The sequence below is a fragment of the Homarus americanus genome, unplaced genomic scaffold, assembly GCF_018991925.1.
Source record: "Homarus americanus isolate GMGI-L3 unplaced genomic scaffold, GMGI_Hamer_2.0 scaffold44240, whole genome shotgun sequence".
Taxonomy (NCBI): domain Eukaryota; kingdom Metazoa; phylum Arthropoda; class Malacostraca; order Decapoda; family Nephropidae; genus Homarus; species Homarus americanus.
Genome location: NW_024734769.1, coordinates 297,659 through 325,169, shown reverse-complemented (window position 1 = coordinate 325,169; position 27,511 = coordinate 297,659). Strand labels below are relative to the sequence as shown.

The window sequence follows — 27,511 nt, the reverse complement described above, 5'->3', positions numbered from 1 at the left end:
AATAACGAAGAGAATACGAGGCGTGTATTAGCTCCAGAGTCAGTCTAGGGGATTACCTCACCTCCTTCATTAGCATCACATACCACTACACGCAACACTTGCATTAATAAACGTATTCAGGAAGACAATGCAGCAGTATTTATAAGATACCTTCATTACGGCCTCAATCATTACGCTAAGACCGTAAGTGCTGATGATGGAGAGGGGAGGACTAGTGAAGAGAGGGATATTGTCTTAGGATGTGAGAGGGTTGGACGCTGCTGTCACTGCTATCACCTGTGTCTGTCTATGATACCCCATAATTACTATCTGGCTGACAGGTGCTACAATATATTATCGGGAATTATAATACTGATTAGAGATAGTTATAAATGTAGTTATATTATTAATGAGAGATAATAAGTGTTGCTATATTATGAATGAGAGATAATAATTGTAGCTAAATTATTAATGAGAGATAATAATTGTAGCTATATTATTAATGAGAGATAATAATTGTAGCTATATTATTAATGAGAGATAATAATTGTAGCTATATTATTAATGAGATATAATAATTGTAGCTATATTAATAATGAGAGATAATAATTGTAGCTATATTATTAATGAGAGATAATAATTGTAGCTATATTAATAATGAGAGATAATAATTATAGCTATATTATTAATGAGAGATAATAATTGTAGCTATATTATTAATGAGAGATAATAATTATAGCTATATTATTAATGAGATAATAATTGTAGCTATATTATTAATGAGATAATAATTGTAGCTATATTATTAATGAGAGATAATAATTGTAGCTATATTTTTAATGAGAGATAATAATTGTAGCTATATTATTAATGAGAGATAATAATTGTAGCTATATTATCAATGAGATATAATAATTGTAGCTATATTATTAATGTTACGAGTTGGGGATTTAGAATATAGTTATACGTCTACCCAGATCCCAACAGGTAACAACAATAAAAAAAAAAAACAAAGACAATCGGACTATAAAAGGGTAGACAAAGGATGCGAGTTTTCGTTGTATATAATAGAGTACCATAAATCCCTTAACAAAATATTCAGCTTATAAATTACCCTTAACCAAACTTAACCTAAACATTAACAGTATATACATATTAATAAACATAAAACAATCTCGAAGCAAGTGGACGTGGGGAAATTAATACAAGATACTAGTACTTAAGTGAGGAGCTGAGATGGCTGACGAGTAAGGCTGAGTATTGTAGAAGACGGTAGGTAGTCACTGCACGTAGGTTTAGAGGATAGATGATCCTGTGGTCACTTCCCAGAGCCAAGTGCCCTCTCCTCGAATTGGAGCTGACAAAGAAGACTTTGAGGAGGTGACGCAACAACCAGGATAGGGAGAAGGGAAACCTCGGAGTGGTAACTAAGACGAGTCATACTCGTGTCTCGTCCCTAGATGGCGTTGCTCGTGGTGCTGGGTAGGTAGATCAGGACAATAGATGGCGTGCTTCGTAGTGCTGGGTGGAGGGGTTCGTAACAATTAATGAGAGATAATAATTGTAGCTATATTATTAATGAGAGATAATAATTGTAGCTATATTATTAATGAGAGATAATAATTGTAGCTATATTATTAATGAGAGATAATAATTGTAGCTATATTAATAATGAGAGATAATAATTATAGCTATATTATTAATGAGAGATAATAATTGTAGCTATATTAATAATGAGAGATAATAATTGTAGCTATATTAATAATGAGAGATAATAATTGTAGCTATATTATTAATGAGAGATAATAATTGTAGCTATATTATTAATGAGAGATAATAATTGTAGCTATATTATTAATGAGAGACAATAATTGTAGCTATATTAATAATGAGAGATAATAATTGTAGCTATATTATTAATGAGAGATAATAATTGTAGCTATATTATTAATGAGAGATAAGAGTTGTAATTAATAAAATAATATTAGTCATATTTTAGTTGTTTAATTCTCGAAGAAATCTTAATTTGTGAGTTAAAAGTAATACTGAATAACATATCTCTTAGTAAGAAATTGTTTTTAAGTATGAAGAACCCACAACATACTAGAGACCTTCGGGACGTCAGCTATACTCACTCACCCTGAAGTTAGAAATATTTCTGGTCATCATTATAAATGACTCGTACTGGTAAAGCTAAATTCACTTAAAGGTTTATTGTTCCCGCATAATGAAATCGGGTCGCATTCAGTTGTTGTTGATGTTTTTGTTGATGTTGTGGTTTATGTTGTTGTTGTGGTTTTAGTATCCCTTGTGCTTTATGAAATTTAAGTGGAATTTTTTTAAGGACTCGTGAGACGTGTGGAGGGAAGGCGTTGATTGCTGGTTAACCCTTGAGTACGATGACATTGTGGTCAGGGGTTGATTCATCGTAATCAAGGGGTTAATTCATCGTACTTAAGGGGCTGATTCATCGTAATCAAGGGGTTAATTCATCGTACTCAAGGGGTTAAGTCATCTTAGTCAAAGGTTTAGGTCAGAGATTCCCAGTTAGTTTCAGGCAGTACCCTAAAACACGCCTGACAGCAATACTCATTTTTTTTGTCGAGGCCACTGTCTTCATTACCACACTTTGCATGATTGCAAATAAAAACTCCATATTTAATTTATGCCACTCCTTTATTGCCAATTGTGTATTATATAGTAATTGCAATATTAAAATGAAATACAAAAGTCATTAAATTAACAAGAAATGAGTTTTACTAATGAGCAAAATGGTTCTTTTGATTGGTGGCCATTTTTTGAATACGTGGTGATAACTTTGTCAGGGAAGATGTGGTATTGCTTCCAGGATTCAGTCTGTTTTTAACTTTGATGCAGCTGTTCAGGAGCACCGAAGCAGAGGACAGTGGATCTATCAGTCCTATCTGATGAACTGTCGTTACCTTCGAAATATGCCAAGTTAATCCCGTGGGAGTAATTTACCCCTAATTATGAACCCCCGTGTTAAGAGGTTAGGTTAGGTGAAACATCGTCGTCATAACCCATCCTTAATCCTTTATTCTGCACCTTTTTCTGTTATTGAAGTTTGTTATCACTCCCTACAGAAGCAACAGTTATACCTATTATTTATTCGCTTACCATTTATCATTATCCCTTTAATACAACTTAAAGCATCTATCATAATGTTTTGGTTGAACATAAATAATGGCGATGGGCTGTTACATTAAATCATCTTCTATCATCCTCAAACAAAAGAAACTTTCCTTGGTTCCTTTTATATCTAAATCCATTTTGATTTTCAAATAACTCATTGTCTTATTTTTATTCTATTTAAATTTATTTTCCCATAACCTTATTTACCCAATGGCCACCCCACTAGAGGTGACCATGCCGAGGGAAGAAGGCCAGTGGCCTGTGTAGGATCCCTCCATTGTTCTTGATAATTTTATCAAGTGGTGTTCTTGGCTCCACAGCTTGGGCTGGTAGGCCGGGCCATAGGTCTACCAGCCTCTGCGTGAAGAAGTATTATTTCCTTATATTCATTCTGCATGATAACTTGGCGAGCTTGTAGTTATGTCCTCTCGTGTTGGTGGTGCGGGACATCACAAAAATGAGTCCCGGGTTCTCGTTTTCCATCACTTTCAGGATTTAGAATGTTTCAATGAGAGCTGCCCTATTGTGCCTTGTCTGAAGGGTTGTTAGTTCTAAGGCCCTCAGTCTACTTGGATAATCTAGATGACATTGTTGAGGAATCATCGTAGTGGTTCTGTGGTGAACCTTTTCTAGGGATGTTAGATCTCTCTGGGAGTAGAGTTTCATGCCTGTATACAGTAATCAAGACTGGGACGTACAGTACAAGTATCTGCAGGATGAGGTCCGATGAATTTCAGATTGAACACCTCGACTACTGTTGTCGGTAGGGTTGTCAAAATCCGTCGTCCGTTGTTTCATATTGTCTAGCAAAAAAAAAAAAAGATACTTTTTGTAGTGAGTGTACAGTTTCCGGAGACTCCCGGAGAGGCCCTAAAGAACCTCTCAATATTAGCTAGTCTAAGAATGCTACATAAACATTCCACTTCAATATCTGAATGCAAGCATTTCTAACATGGTTATAGTTTTAATGCAGGTTACAAAATATATCGTCATTGGTTCCAACCAGCTAAACGGTGGCAGTGTGGCGAGGTGTGCCATAAGGAGAAGGAGGGGTTCCCTTCGCCGAGAGGTGCACCCACATGTTTAGTAGTGTTTCCTCAATGTGAGAATGGTGGTATTACAAATGTGGCTTTAAATAATATTGGGAAAAACAATAAAACATTATTGTGTCCACTCGTCTTTATTATGTGGACAACATTCATACTCTGCCTGCTAGCTGCTTTGTCAGGCAAAATGTGCCATTGTATAAGGAGAAATGTTATTCATACTGTACAGTATGCGTTTGCTGTATGCTAGGACACTATACTGTATCATACTGATGGAATAAATATGCTGTTAATGGTAATTGATGATACAGTTGCGTCACCGTAAGTCACATGTGGTGAAGGAGTAAAATGGGTGACATGACATCACTGTGGCTGGTCAGACATAGACTGTTTCAGAATAAAGGCGCTATATTATTGTGAGTTGGATGAGTATACTGAAGTTTATCTAAACTTTAAAAGTTATTTGTAAGCTTTCCTCCAAGGTGACCTGATATTAGACTTCTCTGTACTCTAACTGACAATACCAGGCTTGGTGTCTGTATTAATCACTCATGAAGGCTACGAGCAAGTATATGAAGACCATTCCTGTCACCACCACACACCCTCACTCACACCACACTCCACGATAAAGCCTACCATTCTCCACATTAATTCTACCGTGAAAATATTTCTTGCTACACACACAGTATATTGGTAGTTAGGCTGGGAATAAATACTCGTTTGCGATCTCTTATTCCTGATGTTCAAATTTGATTGTCAACTCGCAAATTATCAGGGTTTGTTTGAAAAATATTTATATCAGCAGATATATCATAAAACAACCAATATGTTAGAAATAAGTGACCATACACAGGCTAGGCCATATTTTATGTTAAAGAAGCATTTCATCAATACAAATACACACAATTGCCTTCAGAACTACAAATCTCGGTGTAAGCTGCCTAATGAGTGTATCGTCCTTTTATCTGAGGGTTGGTTACCACAGTCCTCCACTCTAAACGTTCTCGGACTGTTTTAACCAATCCTCTAGGGTTTTGTATCTCTCTGGGGACCAAGTTTTTAATTCTATTCATCTATCCCAGACTCTGCCTTCCCCTGGCCTTCCTACCCTCAACTCTGCCCATTAATATTTCTGTTATTATCCCCTCATCCCAAATTATATGACCAAAGTATCGATTTTTTTTCCCTGTAACTTTAAAGTATTTCTTCTAAAGTTTTTGCCAATCTTAGTACTTCTTCATTTGTTTTCCTGTCAGTGTAACTTATTTGTAACATTCGCCTATAACACCACATTCCAAAGTCATCCAAGAAAATGTTGGTGTCTGCTGAAAGTGTCGATGCTTCTGACCCATACAACAGGTCCTGACTAATAATCGCATTCCAGCAGCATTTTTTCTTAAATTTGTAGTTTAGGTCCTGTTTTCACTTGCCCCAGTCTTGCTTTGATTCCTTTCATACATTAACCATCACAACTAATGTTATTTCCCAAATACAGACAACTTTTCCACTTGTTTAAGGGCCCTGTTGCCTATCATAATTTTTATTTAGGGGATTTATTTTCAATTTGGAAACAACCATTACTGTAGTCTTTACAGGATTAACTTTTAACCCATATTTGTTGCCATCTTCTACTGTGAGAGCTGTTTTGGTGTCACATTAAGTTCTGGATGTAAACACTTCTGGGAGTTTTCTGTTTTATTGCTGAAGCAGGTATATACACAGATACAATCTGAGAGAATAAATTGTGAATCCTCTCCAGGGAAGTGTTGTGAATAACACTTTGAGATAAGACTTATATTAAGTGCCCAGCTTCCCTGTCCAGTGGTAGTAAGTGAACTGCTCTTCTCTGGGCGTGGGAGAGATTAAGCGAAGCGAGCGGCTGTTTGCTAAATCAGCTGATCCTGGCTCGACTCCTGAGAAAGATGCAACTTAAGTGATCTAGTCATGAATAACATGGTGAATCATTTGGTGAATAAGTTAGTGTTATTCATTTGGGTGTATTTATATAAAGCAAAGGCGCTGTTACACCACTAATCTGTTAATGAGTTTTTGTAAGAGCGGTATCATCCGCATAGCATATGTTTGTTAGTACTTTACCATTAACTTACAGTCCTTCAATATTACTTATAACTTCTCTCATTAAGAATTCTGGAACCATACATTAAACGTTACCAGAAGTTTATTAAATGCCGCCGCCAAACTCACCTCAACCTATTTTACGCCTCAACAATGTGATGAAGATCAGGGACAATCCAGTGACGATGATCTTGGATAAGTATAAAGTCAGGTGTCAGACACAGAACTCGTGTATAAAGGCCGAATATTATGAGAAGGTCTAAATTTTAATTATACATCCTGAGTCTCACAGTAGTTTTGTAATGATCGGTAATAATAATATAATATATACTGAGTGAGTGAACCGTCATGAAGAATGACTTATTCTGTGTATGATCACTTATTTGTCAAAGACTGTATTGGTGGCTTTATGATGTATATGCATGATGTCCACATAATAAAGAAGACTGGACACAATAAAGTTTTAAGGTTTTCCCAACATTATCGGCGAAGAAAACCCCCGACCCCTTCCCCCCCATACATCGCCACACTGCCACCGTCTAGCAGCTAGCAGGTATAAAAACTATAACCATGTAAGAAATGCTTGCATTCAGTGATAGAGGTGGAATGTTTATTTAGCATTCTTATTCTCCCTACTATTGCGAGGTTCCTTAGGGGCATTCTGGGAGTCTCTCCCTATCTCGTGGGCGCTTAGGATTCATGCTTCGATACTCCCTGGGTTCACTCATCAAAGAGAGTGAGGATTGGCAATGTTAACTAAACCAGGTGGAAGTGAAGGCAACTGTATGTGAGATTTGTACTGTTGAAGGAGCAGTTCCTATCTTTGTACTCAAAGGTTTGCTTTATAATTCCCAAAACTAGGATTGCTTTTGTCACTGCTTCTCCCAGTTGTGCTGTCTTCAGTGATTGATCTTTCACAGCGCCAAGCTCTTTCTCCTTATCGACAGTATCCAGGAAAATGTTATTTACAGAATAGTTGTGATAAAGAATGAAGAACTCTACCTGCAAGGTCTTGTATTTCGCAATTTATAATTATTTTTTTCCTCTTTGGCTTATTAAACTAATTGTCTTGGGTTCAGTGCACCCTAAGTCTTCAGGCATTTTTAAATAATAACATAAATACGTTATCTTTTGTGGAATAACTGGGAAAGTCTCGCCTTGTACTAACTGTATATTTCAATCAAACATTTGATTACATGTCTACACATTAGTATACAAAATATTGCTGGAAGTTGATCAGCCCCCAATCTGCCTCATTTTCTGCTTATACGGTAAATTGTAACTTAATTTGAATTTACTTTTCGACCAACCTTTCTTTTACTTCTTCTGCCACATTGCATCATGATATTATCTATAATACTCAAAGTTCTACCTTATTTATATCCTCGTACGTATTATTATTCTTTATTTATTCTTTACACTTTCTCTAAAGTCTTGTCTCCGAGAGTCACTCGCTGCTGAGCATCGTGAAGTACTCATAAAAAGTCATAATTTAATCTCCCAACGCTTAGCTCTCTAAATTAGAAAGCTAATTTTTCATGATTTGGCTGTGAGTACCAATCAGGCTCTATTTATTTGTGCTCGGCTGTGTGTAGTCTGCGTACTGCACGAGGGGAACGTGGTCACTATGCAAGGTTGCCTCTCTTTATATCACAATGTAGAACAATTCTTACCTGTACCAATAACAAGGTAATGTGCAGAATTTCTCCCCGTAACACAGCAATACAACTGACTATTATACAGTAATACAGTTGTCCCACGGCCACCTGCCTTATCATGTGAAGGCCCGCGAATCATATAACACAACTCCTGTACTCTGCCGCACACAACTCCTGTACTCTGCCGCACAGAACTCCTGTACTCTGAAAAACACAACTCCTGTACTCTGCCACACACAACTCCTGTACTCTGCCTCACACAACTCCTGTACTCTGCCTCACACAACTCCTGTACTCTGCCACTCCTGTACCTGGCCACACAACTCCTGTACTCTGCCGCACAGAACTCCTGTACTCTGCCACACACAACTCCTGTACTCTGCCACACACAACTCCTGCACCTGCCACACACAACTCCTGTACTCTGCCACACACAACGCCGCACCGTGCACAGAACTCCTGTACTCTGAAAACACAACTCCTGTACTCTGCCGCACAGAACTCCTGTACTCTGAAAAACACAACTCCTGTACTCTGCCACACACAACTCCTGTACTCTGCCACACACAACTCCTGTACTCTGCCGCACAGAACTCCTGTACTCTGAAAAACACAACTCCTGTACTCTGCCACACACAACTCCTGTACTCTGGCACACACAAATTTTGTACTCTGCCACATACAACTCTTGTACTCTGCCACACACAACTTCTGTACTCTGTCACACTTTTGTATTCTGCCGCACTCCTGTACTCTGCCACACTCTTATACTGAACAGTACTCCTGTACTCAGCCACACTCCTTTACTCTGTAACACTTTTGTACTCTGCCACACTCCTGTACTCTACTGTATTCCTGTACTCTGCCACACTCCTGTACTCTGTCACACTTTTGTACTCCGCCACACTCCTATACTCTACTGTACTCCTGTACTCTGCCACACTCCTGTACTCTGCCGCGCTGTTAGTCACGGGCTGGTTAGAGACACCAACAGGTATGCAGCATTATGTAAGTTGAATGTAAGAGTATAAGGCCATAAGAATGGAGGAAACTGCAGCGGGCATATTGGCCCAGACTAGGCAGTCCCGTTTACACTCAACCCCTATCGCTCATATATAGGTTTACCTATCTAGTACTAAATATAAATTTGTCTAATTTAAAACCATTGCTCTGATTTCGCTCCTGGTTGGATAGTTTGAGTACCTTTGTTATATCACCTTTGTTTAACCCTGACTTCCATTTATACACCTGGATCATATCGCCCCTCACTCTACGACTCTCGAGTGAGTGCAAATTAAGATGCTTTCACCTGTCTCTGTACTCAAGGTTCCTAATGCCCGGGATAAGTCTTGTCATTCTCCTCTGGATTCTTTCTAGGGATTCTATATCCGTTCCGTAGTACAGTGACCAGACCTGAACTGCGTAATCCAAGTGAGCTCTCACAAGCGCAAGATTTAGTTTTAGGATGACCTCGCTAGTCTTGTAAATAACACTTCTTTGTATGAACCCAAGTACTTTGTTAGCCTTTTTTCGACCAAATGCACATTGATGACTTAGTTTAAGATTCCTACTTATCATTACTCCTCATCTCTCTCACAGTCGGATTTCTCTACAACAACTTTGTTCATCTGATATCTGGTTTCTCTGTTTACATCTCCTAGACTAAATACTTTACATTTGTCCACAGAGCCTTGGGTTACTCCACTAGTGACGTTACCCCAATCGAATTTAGTGCCGTAAGTGCTTACACGTTGCTTCCCGTCTTGTAACCACACCCTAATCCATATTAGAATATCTCCTCCAATTCCATGAGCCTCTCCTTTTCGTATTCCGTATTATTCTACCAGCAATTTGCCTACAACTGATGTTAAACTGATTGGACGGTAGTTAGAGGATAGAGACATATCTCCCTTCTTGAACATCAGTATCACACCCGTTTTTAATGAAATTTTAAACAAATTTGTTAATGGCATACTAAGCTCTTCCTTGCATACCTTTAATACTCTGGCAAATATCCAGTGGTGGGCACAGCTAAACGAAAAGTTAGCTTCACTAACCGCTAATCCGCTAACTAAAAAGTTAACTAAGCAAACGCTAAACCGCTAAACAGCTAAAAAAATTAGCGGAAGCTAACACTAACCGCTAACCTTTTTTTTTGGGGGGGGGGGGCTCTAAAACCCTTAAAAACAGACCTAGAGCTGAAATTTTCATATGTTGTCTTTTAGCTTAGACATAGAGCTTTCCAAGAAGGTACAGCATGCCAAGATCAGATGATGATCAAGGTGTACACAAATAATTAAATGAACAAATGAAATTAAACATTAGTTTACATTCAAGTTTCTACATACACTTTATAATCTTTATTTACTGTACGAAATGACAGAAAGTATTAAACGAATCCAAAAACTATAGTACTGTATAGCATAGGTAGCAAATAGCATCATGCCAAGATCAAATGATGATCAACTTATCAAGGTGTACACTACACAATTTCACAAATAATTAATTTGCATTCTCATACAACCTATCGGCCTTATTCATTATTCATGCAAATATGCAATACCAACCACAGACACATTATACCAGTGCATTTTTATATAACTTATTGTTGGTCTTAGTCATGTAAATAAACAGAAAACTCTAAACTTTAATGAAAAGTAAGTTTTTAGAAAATTTTGTTTGGCACACACCTTGGATGACATCCTGGTTATGAACTTATGCAGTACTTAGCATAACCAAGTATATTGATAGAAAAAATCCTATTTCAATTAACAAATAAATGAGAAATGAAATTATACATTAGTTTACAATTACATTCTATGATTCTTTCAACATATACTGAGAGTCTTCATTTACTGTAAAAAAAGTATTAAACTTTAATAATCGCCTCGACGTGATGCTGGTTGCCCTTCATAAACATCAGCCTCTCAAAGTTGCCATCTGACAGGGTGGCTCTCTTGGCCCTCAAGAAATCTTTGCACGTACTAACAGCCAGTCAGCCAAGCGTGCCTGACCGGCTGTTGGAGACACGCGTTGCTGCGTCACACCTTACAACAGACAGGAACAAACATGTATAAATTTTGTTAGCGGACTTAAAGTTAGCGGAACTAAATTTAGTGGAAGTTAATTGGTCCGCTAATGGTTTCCAAAGTTAGCGAAAACGCCAATCCGCTAACGAGAAAGTTAGCTTCGCTAATTAGCTGTTAGCAGATTAGCAGAACCGTGCCCACCACTGCAAATATCTAATAAAAACATAAGAAAATAAGGAGTCTGCAATAGGCCGGTTGGCCTGTGCATGGCAGCTCCTGTTGAGAGTTACTACCACTCTCTATCATCCATGAATCTATCTAGCCTCCTTTTAAAACTTTCCAGCGTTCCAGCACTCACTACAAAGTTGCTAAGCTTGTTCCACTCGTCCACCACCCTATTTGTGAACCAGTTCCTTCCTATCTCCCTCCTAAACCTAAACTTATCCAACTTAAATCCGTTGCTCCGAGTCCTATCCTGCTCGGATGTTATAAGAACTTTATCTATATCCCCTTTATTGATTCCTTTCACCCACTTAAAAACTTCTATCATATCTCCCCGCACTCTTCCTCTTTCTAGGGAATGCAAGTTTAGTTTCTTTACCCTATATTGATATGGAGGGTTTCTAAGTACCGGAATAATTTTCAGCATTCTTCGCTGCACCGCGTCCAGTGAATTGATATCCATTCTATAATAAGGGCACCAGAACTGAACATCATAATCGAGGTGCGGCCTGACTAGTGCAAGATATAATTGCATTATGACCTTGCGCACTCTTATTACTTACACTTCTAGATATAAAACCTATTACTCTGTTTGCCTTATTTCGAACATTAACGCACTGTTTTCTAGGCCAAAGGTCCGGGCTTACGAGTACCCCTAAGTCTTTTTCACAAGCCGACTTCTCTAGGTTGATGTTAAGTCTGGATACATTGACAGTATTTGTTCTTCCAATATTTCTGTAAGTATGCTGCACTTACTGGTGTTATATTTCATTTGCCATTTTTCTGACCACTCCTGCAGTTTATTTAAATCCTCCTGTAGTGCATTTGCATCCTGCCCTGAATTAATCTGCCGCCCTATTTTCGTGTCATCCGCAAACTTGCTTATGTCACTGCTGATCCCAGTATCTAGATCGCTTATGTAGATTATGAACAAGAGTGGGTCCAGTATTGACCCCTGGGGAACCCCACTGGTTACACAGCCCCACTCACATTGAAATTCATCAAACGCTGACCCTCTGTGTTCTATCAGTGAGCCATGATTTTATCCAGTTTAAAACTTTCCCCTCGTTACCATGAGCCTTAACTTTTCTCAGAAGCCTCTGATGTGGCACTCTCCCAAATGCTTTGCTAAAGTCTAAGTAAATAACAGCAGATTTGTTAGACAAGATTTTCCCTTTGTAAATCCATGTTGAGAGTCGTAGAATAATTTGTTTTTCTCCAAATGAGATCTGATGCTATTTACTATAATTCATGAAATTTCCCCACAACTGACGTCGGTAATTTGACGCTGATGCTCTGTCTCCCTTTTTTAATATGGGTACTACATTTGCCTGTTTCCACAAGTCTGGCACAACTCCCGTGTGTAATGATTTTGTAAATAAATTTACGAGGGGTCTGCTAATCTGTTACTTACACTCTTTCACAACTCAAGGGAAGATTTTATCCGGCCCTGGGGATTTTGTCTTTAATTTATTAATCTTCTTAAGAACATCCAGTTTTTCTGATAGTGATATTCATTAATTTCTCTTCTTCATTTCCCCTAAATATCAGTTCCACCTCTGGTGTTTCCTCATGAATTTCTTCTGTGAAAACTGGTTGGAAGTAGCTGTTTAATGCTTTGCCTATTTACTCACTATCATCGATCACTTCCCCTCTCTCTCACTTTAAAGGCCCCACTTTGTCCTTGACCTTTGTCCTATATACCTGGAAAAATCCCTTAGGATTCGCCTTGGATTCTCTTGCTATCCTGATTTCGTAGTCCCTCTTTGCCTTCCTTACATTTTTCTTAACATTCCTAGATAGTTCATTATACCTATTTCTGAGCTGCACCTCCTCTCCCATTAATTTCTTATAAATTTCTTTCTTTATTCCTATGTCATGTTTAAGTTTTTTGGTCATCCACCTTGGCTCATTCTTATTTGGCCTAATTTTTCTGTATGGCATACAGGTATTTTGTTCCTGTGCTTTACGTAGTATACTAGTGAATTTAGAATAGTCGTCATCAAATGTTGTGTCGCTGGTGACCTCACCCATTCCTACCGGAAACTGACCTCACCGTTCCCAGGTGACCTCATCTAGATACCTTCTTAACCCCTCATAATCCGCCGATCGAAAGTCTGGGACTCTGACCATATTGTCATTATTTTCGTTTTCCAATTTAGGGTAAACCTGATTTCTCTGTGATCACTGTTCCCTAGTTCTTCCCCTCTTGTGATAACTCTGATAATATTTTCATTATTTGTTAATACTAGGTCTAATATATTGTCACCTCTAGTAGGTTCTGTAATTAGTTGTTTTAAACAAATTCCCTGTACTGCTTCTAGGAAGTCCTCAGTTTCATAGTCACCTATAACGTTGTCCCAGTCAATATTTCTGAAGTTGAAATCCCCCATAATGCACAGGTATCTTGCTGCCCTACTCATTTCCTGCCATATGGGCTGAGCTGCTTCTTTGCCAAGACTTGGGGGCCTGTAAATCACTCCCATAATTAGTTTTTCTCTTCCTTCCGTAATTTCTACCCATACCGACTCGGTTCCTATTTCGTCCTTTATTGTATTATTAATACAACATTTTAATGTATCCCTGACGAAGAGTGCGACACCTCCCCCCTTCCTACCTTCCCTGTCCTTGTGAAAAAGGTTGTACCCTTCTATGTGATACTCTGATCAAAAGTTCTTGCTCGCCAGATTCATCCAAGTTTCGGTGATTGCTATGAAGTCGACACTCTCGGTACATACAACCACTCTCAGCAAGTCTATTTTATTTCCAACGCTCCTACTGTTTGTATAGTATACATTTAAACCTACCCTTCCCTGGTCCTGTTTTACCCCTTGTCCTGAGTAACCAATTTTACTCCCCAGGACCTGCTTATTTTTTTTACTCCCACTTACCCTGACCTCTCTCTACTGGTGACCCCCCGCCCCCCTCTGGAGTGACAATTTCACGCTCCAGGAATGCAGACAACGTCTTTATCCCCGCGCGAGACAAGTGTAACCCGTCACGACTGTGATGTAGTCGTTGTCATAGATATCGTCGCCAGTTATCAATGAATGCCCAACCATTGCTTGCACAATGTTTTTCCAGTCCGCAATCTATAGTAATTACCCTGGACAGCCATTCACCACCAACCCCTCTTCTAGACAAACCACCACATACTACCGGGATCCCTCCCCAATCTCTAACCTTCCCTAGCGCCTCCCTATACCTCTTGAAAAGTTTCTCACTCCTAACCTTTCCTATGTCGTTACCTCCTACACTAAGACACACTACTGGCTTGGTACCTTCCCCTTACAAAACCCTATCTATCCTCTCGGCTACATGCCCTATCCCAGCCCCAGGAAAACACACCCTAGTCCTACGTTTCCTATCTCTTTCACAAAAAGTCCTATCTGAGAACCTCACCTGGCTGTCCCCAACTCTCACGACCTTACCACTGGGCAGGGTTTGTACAACTCACACCTCCACACATGTCACCAGCCAATACAGCATTTGCTCATCCATTTTAAGTATTACCTTGAGTCAATATAGTTCACGTCATTAAGCACTCGCTCGCTCATGAAACAAAGAAGTATGTCTGTGTGTTTTTTTTGTGTGTGTATGTGTCCGCACGAGAATCTCGGAAATTACTTTACTGATCTGTAGTGATGATGGATAGTGTTATATGTAGTGATGATGGGTGGTGTTATATGTAGTGATGATGGATGTTGTTATATGTAGTGATGATGGGTGGTGTTATATGTAGTGATGATGGATGTTGTTATATGTAGTGATGATGGGTGGTGTTATATGTAGTGATGATGATGAATGTTGTTATATGTAGTGATGATGGATGTTGTTATATGTAGTGATGATGGATGTTGTTATATGCAGTGATGATGGATGGTGTTATATGTAGTGATGATGGATGTTGTTATATGTAGTGATGATGGGTGGTGTTATATGTAGTGATGATGGGTGGTGTTATATATAGTGATGATGGATGGTGTTATATGTAGTGATGATAGGTGGTGTTATATGCAGTGATGATGGATGGTGTTATATGTAGTGATGATGAATAGTATTATATGTAGTGATGATGGGTGATGATACTTGGTGTAGTGATGATGGATGGTGTTATATGTAATGAAGATGGATGATGTTATATATAGTGATGATGGATGGTGTTATATGTAGTGATGATAGGTGGTGTTATATGTAGTGATGATGGATGATGTTATATGTAGTGATGATAGATGATGTTATATGTAGTGATGATGGATGGTGTTTCCTTGCTTCTCTCATGGACAGTTCTATGTTGGATGCTCCAGAGTGGGAACTGGCAAAAATCTGTACATGCTGCAAATGGCAAAACCAAAAATGTGGTCTACCTTAATGCACTATAGTGAGACAATGTGGAGCCTCCCGGAAGGTGGCGTCCTTCTGTGGCCTAGCGAAAGGGCGGCGATTCCGCTAGTATATTTATATATATAGAGAGAGAGAGAGAGAGTCTGTGTCTTAGTTACAGGTAATCCTTTAATCTTCACAATAAACAAATATCTTATGATTGTTGAATGTTTTCATTGTGTGTCTTGCAATAAAAGGAAAGGTAAGAGGGGGGTGGGGAATCGAACTGGTGTTCTTGTGGTCAAGTACCTGTGCGCTTAACGCTTCTTTACATAAACTTTATAGGCTATTCATATCCACAGACGGTATTAATTTTCCTTTTCAACCCAAAATTTATTCCTATAAATCCCAAAATTTTTGTTGGCTTAATTCTTACTGCAAGATATTGGAAGAAAAAAATAGACCTTAATCTAAATGAAATTAATTACCAGTGTACATTTTCAACTTTTCATAAAACAATAATAAAACAAATAATTATGTATCATTTAACTTACGGCTGTTCCCTCCTTCCTTCACAGACACAGGAGGTCACGAGTTGCTACTTCTTCCCTCTCCAGCGCCAGACTGCAGGCCACACCAACTTAGCGCTGTTACTATGACAACTGATCAAAACAACAACAAAATATAACAAACTAAGATGCTCACGATAATAAACATTTACATAGATATTTACTGATATAAATGTAATCACTTCAAAACGGTATTACAGTACAAATTGGAAGACATTACTTTTAATAAGTGACCATTATCAAGTGGTCATTATCAAGTGGTCATTATTAAGTGATAAATATTAAGTTGCCGTTAGGAAGTGGTCATTATTAAGTGGCCGTTATTAAGTGTCATTATTAAATGGCCGTTATTAAGTGATCAATAATAAGTGGCCGTTATTATTTGGTCATTATTAAGTGGTCATTATTAAGTGGCCATTATTAAGTGATAAATATTAAGTTGCCGTTAGGAAGTGGTCATTATTAAGTGGCCGTTATTAAGTGTCACTATTAAATGGCCGTTATTAAGTGATCAATAATAAGTGGCCGTTATTATGTGGTTATTATTAAGTGGTCATAATTAAGTAGCCATTATTAAGTGGCCATTATTAAGTGGTCATCATTATTTGATCGTTATTAAGTGATCAATATTAAGTGGTCTGTATTAAGTGGCCATTATTAAGTAGTCATTATTAAGTGGCCATTATTAAGTGGTCATCATTATTTGATCGTTATTAAGTGATCAATATTAAGTGGTCTGTATTAAGTGGCCATTATTAAGTGGCCGTTATTAAGTGGCCATCATTATTTGATAGTTATTAAGTGATCAATATTAAGTGGCCTTAATTAAGAGGTCATTATTAAGTGGTCATTATTAAGTGGCCATTAATAAGTGGTCAGTATTAAGTGGTCATTATCAAATGGTCGTTATTAAGTAGCCATTATGAAATGGCCATTATTTAGTGGCCAATATTAAGTGGTCGCTTATAAGTGGTCGTTATTAAGTCGCCGTTATTAAGTGGCCCTTATTAAGAGGCCATTAGTAAGTGGTCAATATTAAGTGGTCATTATTAAGTGGTCCGTTATTAAGTAGCCGTTATTAAGTGGCTGTTATTAAGCGACCGTTATTAAGTTGCCGTTGTTAAGTGGTCGTTAATTAGTGGTCATTATTAAGCGGTCATTAAGTTGCCGTTATTAAGTGGCCGTTATTAAGTGGCCATTATTAAGTGGTCATTAGTAAGTGGTCACTATTTAGTGGTCATTAGTAAGTGGTCCTTATTAGATGACTGTTATTAAGTGTCCGTTATTAAGTGGTCATTAATAAATGGCCATTATTAAGTGGTCATTATCAAGTGGTCATTATTAATTGGTTATAATTAATTGGTAAATATTAAGAGGTCATTATTATGTGGTCATTAGTAGGCGGTCATTATTAAGTGGTCATTATTAAGTGGTCATTATAAAGTGGTCAGTATTAAGTGGTCATAGTCATTATAAAGCGGCCATTATTAAGTGGACATTAGTAATATGAGGAAATAACACCGAGAGCTAACCCCCTGGCGACCAAGAACACAAAGTGGCTGAGACGACCGACAGAGCAAGAGTGAATTGACCGCTGGCCAGAAGTGTGGTTCAGAACCGCTGGCCAAAAGTGTGGTTCAGGACCGCTGGCCAGAAGTGTGGTTCAGGACCGCTGGCCAGAAGTGTGGTTCAGAACTGCTGGCCAGAAGTGTGGTTCAGAACTGCTGGCCAGAAGTGTGGTTCAGAACTGCTGGCCAGAAGTCATGGGAGAGTTCAAGATGGTTCACCCCCCTCTACTGTTATCGGGGGTTTGGGCCCTTATCTTAATGACATCACTGGCAGGTAAGTTAATGACTTCACTGGCAGGTAAGTTAATGACATCACTGGCAGGTAAGTTAATGACATCACTGGCAGGTAAGTTAATGACATCACTGGCAGTTATGTTAATGGCATCACTGGCAGGTAAGTTAATGACATCACTGGCAGGTAAGTTAATGACATCACTGGCAGGTAAGTTAATGACATCACTGACAGTTATGTTAATGGCATCACTGGCAGGTAAGTTAATGACATCACTGGCAGATAAGTTAATGACATTACTGGCAGGTAAGTTAATGACATCACTGGCTGGTATGATAATGACTTCACTGGCAGTTATGTTAATGGCATCATTGACAGGTAAGTTAATGACATCACTGGCAGGTAAGTTAATGACATCACTGGCAGGTAAGTTAATGACTTCACTGGCAGGTAAGTTAATGACTTCACTGGCAGTTATGTAAAAGACATCACTGGCAGGTAAGTTAATGACATCACTGGCAGGTAACTTAATGACTTCATTGGCAGTTATGTAAATGACACCACTGGCAGGTAAGTTAATGACATCACTGGCAGGTAATGACATCACTTTCAGGTATGTTAATGACATCACTGGCAGGTAAGTTAATGACATCACTGGCACATCACTGGCAGGTAAGTTAATGACATCACTGGCAGGTAAGTTAATGACATCACTGACAGGTAAGTTAATGACATCACTGGCAGGTAAGTTAATGACATCACTGGCAGGTAAGTTAATGACATCACTGGCAGGTAAGTTAATGACATCACTGACAGGTAAGTTAATGACATCACTGGTTGGTATGATAATGACTTCACTGGCAGTTATGTTAATGGCATCATTGACAGGTAAGTTAATGACATCACTGGCAGGTAAGTTAATGACATCACTGGCAGGTAAGTTAATGACTTCACTGGCAGTTATGTAAAAGACATCACTGGCAGTTATGTAAAAGACATCACTGGCAGGTATGTTAATGACATCACTGGCAGGTAACTTAATGACTTCATTGACAGTTATGTAAATGACATCACTGGCAAGTAAGTTAATGACTTCACTGGCAGGTGTGTTAATGACATCACTTTCAGGTATGTTAATGACATCACTGGCAGGTAAGTTAACGACTTCACTGGCAGATAAGTTAATGACTTCACTGGCAGTTATGTTAATGACATCACTGGCAGGTAAGTTAATGACATCACTGGCAGGTATGATAATGACATCACTAGCAGGTATGTTAATGACATCACTGGCAGGTAAGTTAATGATATCACTGGCAGTTATGTTAATGACATCACTGGCTGGTAAGTTAATGACATCACTGGCTGGTAAGTTAATGACTTCACTGGCAGTTATGTTAATGACATCACTGGCAGTTATGTTAATGGCATCACTGGCAGTTATGTTAATGACATCACTGGCTGGTAAGTTAATGACATCACTGGCAGGTAAGTTAATGACATCACTGGCAGGTAAGTTAATGACATCACTGGCAGTTATGTAAAAGACATCACTGGCAGGTATGTTAATGACATCACTGGCAGGTAAGTTAATGACATCACTGGCAGGTAAGTTAATGACATCACTGGCAGTTATGTTAATGACATCACTGACATTACAGCCTAACAATGTTTATTCATGTGTCTTCCTACTCATTACTGTTTGCGGTAACATAACCCTTTGCCTACAATGTCTTAACCATGGGTGATGTAGTAATATTTCTGGCTGTATCCTGTTGAGGCGGAAAGTGCCTGGTAGCCCCAAGCGACCAGGCAGAGTCTGTAGATGCTGTTCTCTTATCCTACCTTGGCTGTACCTTCTTTATTGGCTAAGTGTGCCGGAGACGTCAAACATTTGGTGTATAAAAAGATGACTTCTTCCAGGCATATGTTACACAGGGTTACAGACAGAACATCTATTCTAATCATCACCCGCCGTTTAAGTTCTTTCGATACGTTATATCACATTGGATAGAACGGATCTTCTTAAAGTCTTGTATAACAACTATAACCCACGGTAATATTATATAACTCATTATAATTATCATGAACAATGTATATTATTATGTTATGCTATATTGGTATATTTTATTACTATATTATTTTGTTATATTATTGTACTATATTACATTGCTATATTATATTGGTCTCATTCATCCGTCATGACCCACCAGCATGCATGACAGCCCAGAGCTGCTGTGTTGATCTGCTGATATATTTGTTCTTATATTCACTCAACCTCTTGTTACGTTTGTTATATATTTGTGTCCGGAAGAGTATGTCAGTGGTATAATTGCCCTAGTACCACATACCAATATAACACAATACTTCACCATATGTGGAGTTCAGTGCCCATCTACGGCTGGGTGAAGTGCGGATAAGCTGGGTCCGAACCTGTGAACTTTCCGATAGAAGCCGAGTACTGTATCCACTCACCCTTTGTTTCCCTAGACTGAAGTTAACAGAGTTGAAAAAATCAGTGGAAATTAATATTAAAAATGAAGAAAATCAGATAAAATAATTGCATATAAAACAAAAACCAATGTGAGGTGAAAGAAAGAAGCAGTGAAGATGAGAAGTGAGACTGGCAGATACTGGGGGCTTGGCTGGGACACGAGATAGATTTTTTGGGGGGGACACGAAGCTACACGAAGATATTATACCAATTTTCCTATTCACAGTTTAGTCTCTTCGCAACTGTGATTCCCTAGTGTTGTTACATTATATTCCCGCTTAACATTCATACAGACATACACATAAACACACACGTACACCTAGACAAACGTACGACTATTTGAAGACTCAGTCATAAGTACGACAATTATGAAAATACATACAGGCACGCTTTCATATATATTTATTAGAGGTCGTACACACACACACACACACACACACACACACACACACACAGAGTCTCGCCATAGCCTGAGATTAAAATCCTCAGTGCTTACATAAGATAGAGGCCTCTGAATACTTGATGTCGTTCCCCCCTTTACCTATTCCGTCACAGCGTCTCTGGTGAAGGTCTAATATCACTCCTATTATCCTTCACACAACCAACTCCAGCTAACCCAATTGCCTTCCTCCTCCTCTCTCCATGTGTCCTCTCTCTGGTTATCTTCTTCTCTTTATATTTACGTTTCTCTCCAGTTTCCATTCTAATCTTTCTCTCTGTTTGCTGTTTGTGTTTCTGTTATGTCCTAGTTTACATCTTCATCTTCTCTCTTTCTCTCTTTGTTATCTTGTTTTGATCTGTCTTTAATGCCTCGCTATATACAAGGTAAATACGATATACACACGAGATAAATACGATATATACACGAGATAAATACGATATACACACGAGATAAATACGATATACACACGAGGTAAATACGATATACACACGAGATAAATACGATATACACACGAGGTAAATACGATATACACACGAGATAAATACGATATACACACGAGATACGATATACACACGAGGTAAATACGATATACACACGAAATAAATACGATATACACACGAGGTAAATACGATATACACTTATTTTCTTATGTTTTCAGTGTTTACTAGAGATGATATAATTAACTTTCATCATATTGAAGCTAAACAGGTCAGTACTGGACTAAGGTAGGTATAGAACTCCGTAAAATGTGTGTGTAGTCGTATGTGCAGTCAGCGCACGGAGCTTTCACTAAAATATCTTGTCCAACACGTATAATATTCCTTTGCTTCGGTTACTAAGTAGAACAATACAATAAACAACAACTATCAAACTATCCACCACTGGTTACCAGCGGCCAGCGTCGTATGTACAGAAGCAGTAGATATCTCACAAGTGTCGTCGAATTACCACTGGCTGTCCCGCCAGTCTCCGGTAATCTCCCGACGATCGGTATCAGTGTACAGACAACAACAGGCAGGCAAATTTCCAACAGGTCACAGAAACGCACTTGTGCACTGTACTCTTCTTTAATAGCCACTAACTCTTCACAACACTTTAAACAGAGCAATGGCTCACAGCTGGACTTCTCACTTCGAATATATACTGTAGTCGGAAACACTACTAGTGTACAATTCCTTCGTTATTTTCCCTTTATATTGATCACCACGCTTCTACAATACTTGCACAACAATTATCTTCAGTTATTTTAATAGGTTTGTTGTCCTTTACATTCTGAGCAGGACCGCTTTTATATGTGTTTCGTCAGACGCCTAGAGCATTCTAGCGACGTACAGACGCGAGAGGTTGTTTCAAGACACGCCTGGAGAATTGTAGAGTGATCTAGGCTTCCAATAAGATGTAAATCATAACAAAAAATTATGTAATACATTCCAGAAAATACATCAAAATATACAAGAAAATCTCCCCAAATTTGCTAAAATAACTGCTGATTGGGACAGAACAATCAAAACACCTAGTTATCAAACATTATAACACTAATCCCTCCCTTATCATTGTGTCGTTCCGGCACACTCATTCACTATATACATAATAATCCTGAAATTTGGTAAGTCTCCTCTTCTTCCGCTGCTGCCGTCGACGTACTGGGATGTCTTCAGAGTCCTCCCTTGGCGCAGCAACCTCAGTCACATCCTCAGATCGGTCCCCTTCCCCTGTCACGTCCAATTCTGGTAAGAGGGAACAGTGTTTCTCTTCATGGTCCATGGTAGGGTTCCCCTGATCGGTACGGCCCTGAGTTCTTCCAGGATCTCCGGTCTGGTCCTCGTCGGTGGTAGGTGACTGCTCCTCAGTCTTCCCAGGTGTACTGCCCTGGCCCATGATACTGCCACAGACGTTTGACGTGGATTACCTTCGGCTGAGCTTTCCTTCTTCCCCTGATCCGGTAGGTCACATTTGAAAGGCGTTCCACTACAGTACAGTATATTGTCCTTCCCATGGACTCTGCAACTTCGATGACTGACTCTTCTTCCGCAGAGGGTTACACAGCCAGACCTTATCACCGTCCTTGTAACGGAACTGGCTTGCTTTGACTTTGTGGCTGCACTTCATCACTTCACCCGAGAACTCCAGAGCTCCTCGAACTTGGTGGTGGACCTCCGTCAACCTTTCTTGGAGGCTTTTGACGTAACTGGTGGTTTCTTCAGGAAGTTTTTCATCAGTTGGTCTTCCTGTCAGCAGGTCCACTGGCAGTCGCAGTTCGTGACCCAGCATCAGTTTGACTGGGTGTTTCCAGTTGACTCGTGGGCAGCCGACCGATATGCCATCAGCCAAGCAGGCAGCTTCTGGTCCCATTCTGTCTGCCCCTCAACACAGTACTTGGCCAGTTCTTGTCCCAAGGTCCTATTAAACTTTTCGACCATTCCGTCTGACTGGGGCCGAAGTGGAGGGGCCCTAGTCTTCCTTATGCCCAACAGTTTACAGCACTTGCTGAACACAGCTGACTCAAAATTTCATGGGGCACACCAAACCGGCAGAAGAACTGGTCCACCAGCACCCTGGTAACAGTCATGGCTTCCTGATACGGGATGGCATATACTTCTGGCCACTTAGTGAAGTAATCCATGGCCACACAGATGTACCTATTTTCATTTGCAGTGAGTGAAAGAAGTCCGGCAATATCCATTGCGACCCTCTCCATTGGTGCATCTGCATGGTACAACTGCAGTGAGGCACGCGTGTGAAGCTTTGGTCACTACTGGGGCAGCATACATCATATGAACGGCACCACTCTTCCACATGCCAACCCCGTAAAACCTTAGCCGCAGGTAACTCAGGGTCTTCTTCACTCCCAGATGTCCACTGGTTGGATTGTTGTGCATCTCTCTCAGGATATCTGACCCCATTTTCCAGAGAAGTACTGTCTGCCTGTACCTGTTGAGGCCATCGGTAGTCACCCACTGGCACTGCAGCAGACCATCCTTCAGCCGAAGAGCATCCCACTGCGCCCAGTAGTTTTTAGTCGTAGGACTTGCTCCAGAGATCATCTCCCATTCTGGCCGAACTGAGCTCTGGTTCATCCACTCGACCACTGGTCGCTGGTCTTGATCTTCCAGCTACAGCGTCTCAAGGCCTTCCTCAGTAACGGCTGGATCCTCCTCCATTGTAGTGCAACTACACTTCTTGGAACTGCCTCTCTCCAGCAACACTGCTGACAATCAGGCTTCATCACTCTCAGACAGGTATGCAAGGCACCGTTCACATTGAGTGGCAACCGCACCTCTGATCTTGAGGGAATAACTACAACCCGCCTAGTTGTAATCTGAGCACTTGCATGCTTCATAGTCCTCAGCGGTACCCACTTTCCTTTTATTGTCAAATGCATCGAGCCAAGGTCCAGTTGACACTTGCGAAGAAGGAGGTAGTCCAGACCCAGGATGCAAGGGTTTGTTTTGTCCTCTACATAAACCTGTAGGGTTTCTTCTTCCCCTTCCAGCTTGATGCTGATATCCACTGGTCCCTTTAGTACCGCACATTGTCCAGTTATCCCGCAGAGCTGCGATGTCTAAGGCAGTTTTCGATGACTAACCATGTCCGGCCTCACAAAAGTCTGCTCCGAGGCTGTGTCACTCACCAACGGACACCTTATGCCATCGATCACACCTTCAACCTGAACACTGCTTACAACTGCTCGGTTGCATTTTGTCAGCAGTGTAGTGGGGCAGCTAAATGCAATTTTTCAAGAGAATCATGCAAATGGTGATACAAGCACCAAATTTGGCATGGTAATTCTCTAATGGTTACTGGTCAAGTCTGCCTTATTGGTCATTTGAAAATCCAAGATGGCGGCCATTTTTCAAGATGGCCGCCATGTTGATTTTCAAAAGTTGATTTTTCTTATAGAAATTGATGTAGTTGGTCAATATGAGTGATCTTGGTGTCGATATGTATGTTTTCAAGCATGATCAGATGATTTTTTATAGTTTTCTGTCATAATCTTCCATTTGTAATGATTAGGTAAATCTTTGAACAAAGACAGTATCAAACTGAACATCCCCAATTATCTGTTCAAACTGTTAACCACAACAACTATTAGCTGACTCGTCCTTACTCAACGTGTCATAATGATACACAACAACCCCAGTAACCCAAGATTAACTTTATATCAACAATCCATGAGCTCTAACGTCCCAGGATTAAAGTATTACACCTCAACATATGAAAGACTACATTTATTCAAATGTTCCTTGATATATTATTGCATTTATATTTTTCTATTAATATATACAAGTTTCTTTTGTGCCTAATATGCATATATTGCTTCCTATCATATATAGACATCTTTAATGGCAATAAATGTTTCGATCGTTTCAGTACATATTCAGTATATTATATATATGTATGGTGTGAGATGTAATATCAAACCACATGACTTATTCCATTTGCAAAGATATACTCGTGATAAGTTTTCTAAGGATATCCTATTATTTTCCCCCATTCGTTGCTCTTTTATTGGTCATTGACATTCTCATAGTAACTCTCCATTTCCAGTATGAAAGACAAATGTATTATGAAGAATAAGGCAATAATTTATTCGTAGGTTTATAGACAGATATGGAATCCCTCTAGTATTTACATTAATAATGGTATTCAACTCAACAACAGCCTGAAGCCTGTCAGGCATCGATTTTACATTATTCCTGCTGAGTTGAAGCTTGTTCCAGAACATTTCTTATTCTGCTGTCGTGTGGGCAAATAATTTCCCCTTAGCTGTCTCCATGTGTTCATGATGTTCGCCCACAAATTGTCGATGGGGGTTTATATAGCCCCCCCCCTCAATAGGTCAATCCAGCAGCCGCAAATTGTCTTGGTCAGCAAACCACTGCTTGGCTGCTCTGGCAGTGTGGATGAGGCATCGATCATGAACACTTGTGCAAAAATCCCCAAACATTGCAGGTTACGTGCCCCTCTGTGCCTCCTCGTATATATATGTATGCAGGCTTCGGATTCATGAGTCGATACTCTCGAGGTTCACACCTCACGGGAGGGTTGATTGACAACGCTGAGTGTGTCAGTCGGAAAAGTCCCCAACTGTACATTGAAGAGTCGTTGCATGTGTGGTACTGTACATGACTACACTGACCAATAGAAATTTGTCTGACCCCCCCCCCCCCTTCTTCCCCAGACTACCTAGTCAGCTGATAAGTGACGAAGGGGATAAGTAAATGTCACTCGTGTATTCTCAACCTCCTTCCTATTATTCCTCGGCCACACTTATCCGGCTTTTCTCTCTCTTGTTCCATTCACTATCTCCTCTTTTATACTCACTTTGTCTCTCCTTCATCACTCCGTCATCTTCCAAACTCACCTGAACTTCTCATCTCTTCTAGGAAGCAGTGAAGACGTGGGTCTTCTGCCGAAATTTGTGGAGAACGTCCCTAACATTACGGTAACGGTGGGGCGCGACGCTCTCCTGCCCTGCACTGTCGAGCAGCTTAAGGGCTTCAAGGTAAGGGTCACACTCAACTGTGAGCTTCAGCACTACTGCTAGATAATGACACCGGTCCTCGTGGCTCTAAATATTGGCCTTTTGTTCGCTGTGGGTAACACCTACCTCACCTTCCTCTCGAGTTATCAAGTAACAACCACGAGTTCTGTAAGCGATAGTGGTCAGAGCTACGTGTGCCAGAGAACTTCTGGATAAACGTTATGTTTAGCTTAAGACCTTGATAAAAGGTTCCGATTTTCCTGAATTCTTGAGACTGACGTTCCCTCAGACGTAATTTAAGGGTTTGGTCCTTCTCAGATTTGTATTGCTGAGGTCAGGTCTTCCTAAGGGTTACACCTCATCAGGGGTTTAGTTCAACGTCTACAACCTCTTGAGAGCTCCAATATAATGATTACTGCATCTACCATACAGGTCAAAGATAAACTCTACAGTACCTCCCTCCAAGGCTATAAACAAAGAACTATAACCTCCACCAGGGTTATAAGGTAGAGGATGACTCTATCTAGAGTTTGATGTGTAAGAGTCACAACCGCAACCCTTAACAATCAACAACACAGTTAAGATCTATACTCTATATCCAGTTTAGACTCTATATCCAGAACTAAATTCCACACAATAGATCCACATTAATATCATCACACACCAAAGTCATAATAAGTTATCAATAGTTTAAAGTCCACTCCTATGCATCATAGATCAGTACATCAACATTCCCATACTGAACACGACATAACCTATAGTTCATGATCCGCGCACTATACAGTAGGCAGGGCTCATACACCACAGCTAAGTACTATACAACCATAGGTAAGGTTCATACATCACAGCTAACCACTATACACCCATAGGAAGGGTTCATACATCACAGCTAAGCACTACAACAGCCATAGGTAAGGTTCATACATCACAGCTAAGCACTATACAACCATAGGCAGGGTTCATACATCACAGCTAAGCACTATACAACCACAGGCAGGGTTCATACATCACAGCTTAGCACTATACAACCATAGGCAGGGTTCATACATCACAGTTAAGCACTATACAACCATAGGCAGGGTTTATACATCACAGCTAGCCACAAAATATGCACATGTAAAGGTTCAAACACAGGAACTAAATATAAAAGACTCCTAACTCCTAACCACGTCCACCAACATCAATCAATCAGAGTACCGTCTTCATATCGGAGGGTTGGCAACGACAGTCCTCCA

At 39.7% G+C, this 27,511-nt stretch overlaps 1 protein-coding gene across 4 annotated transcripts in view; it reads left to right on the top strand.

Moving 5' to 3' along the window:
- LOC121870502 (lachesin-like) overlaps nucleotides 1-27,511 on the top strand; it is a 72,422-nt gene that overhangs the window by 13,394 nt on the left and 31,517 nt on the right. For all 4 annotated transcript variants that reach the window (XM_042372333.1, XM_042372334.1, XM_042372332.1 and 1 more), the window contains exons 2-3: nucleotides 16,065-17,897; nucleotides 26,179-26,297. In XM_042372333.1, coding sequence (XP_042228267.1) covers nucleotides 17,819-17,897; nucleotides 26,179-26,297 — 198 coding nt within the window. In that variant the 5' untranslated portion in view covers nucleotides 16,065-17,818. The remainder of the gene's footprint in view (nucleotides 1-16,064; nucleotides 17,898-26,178; nucleotides 26,298-27,511) is intronic.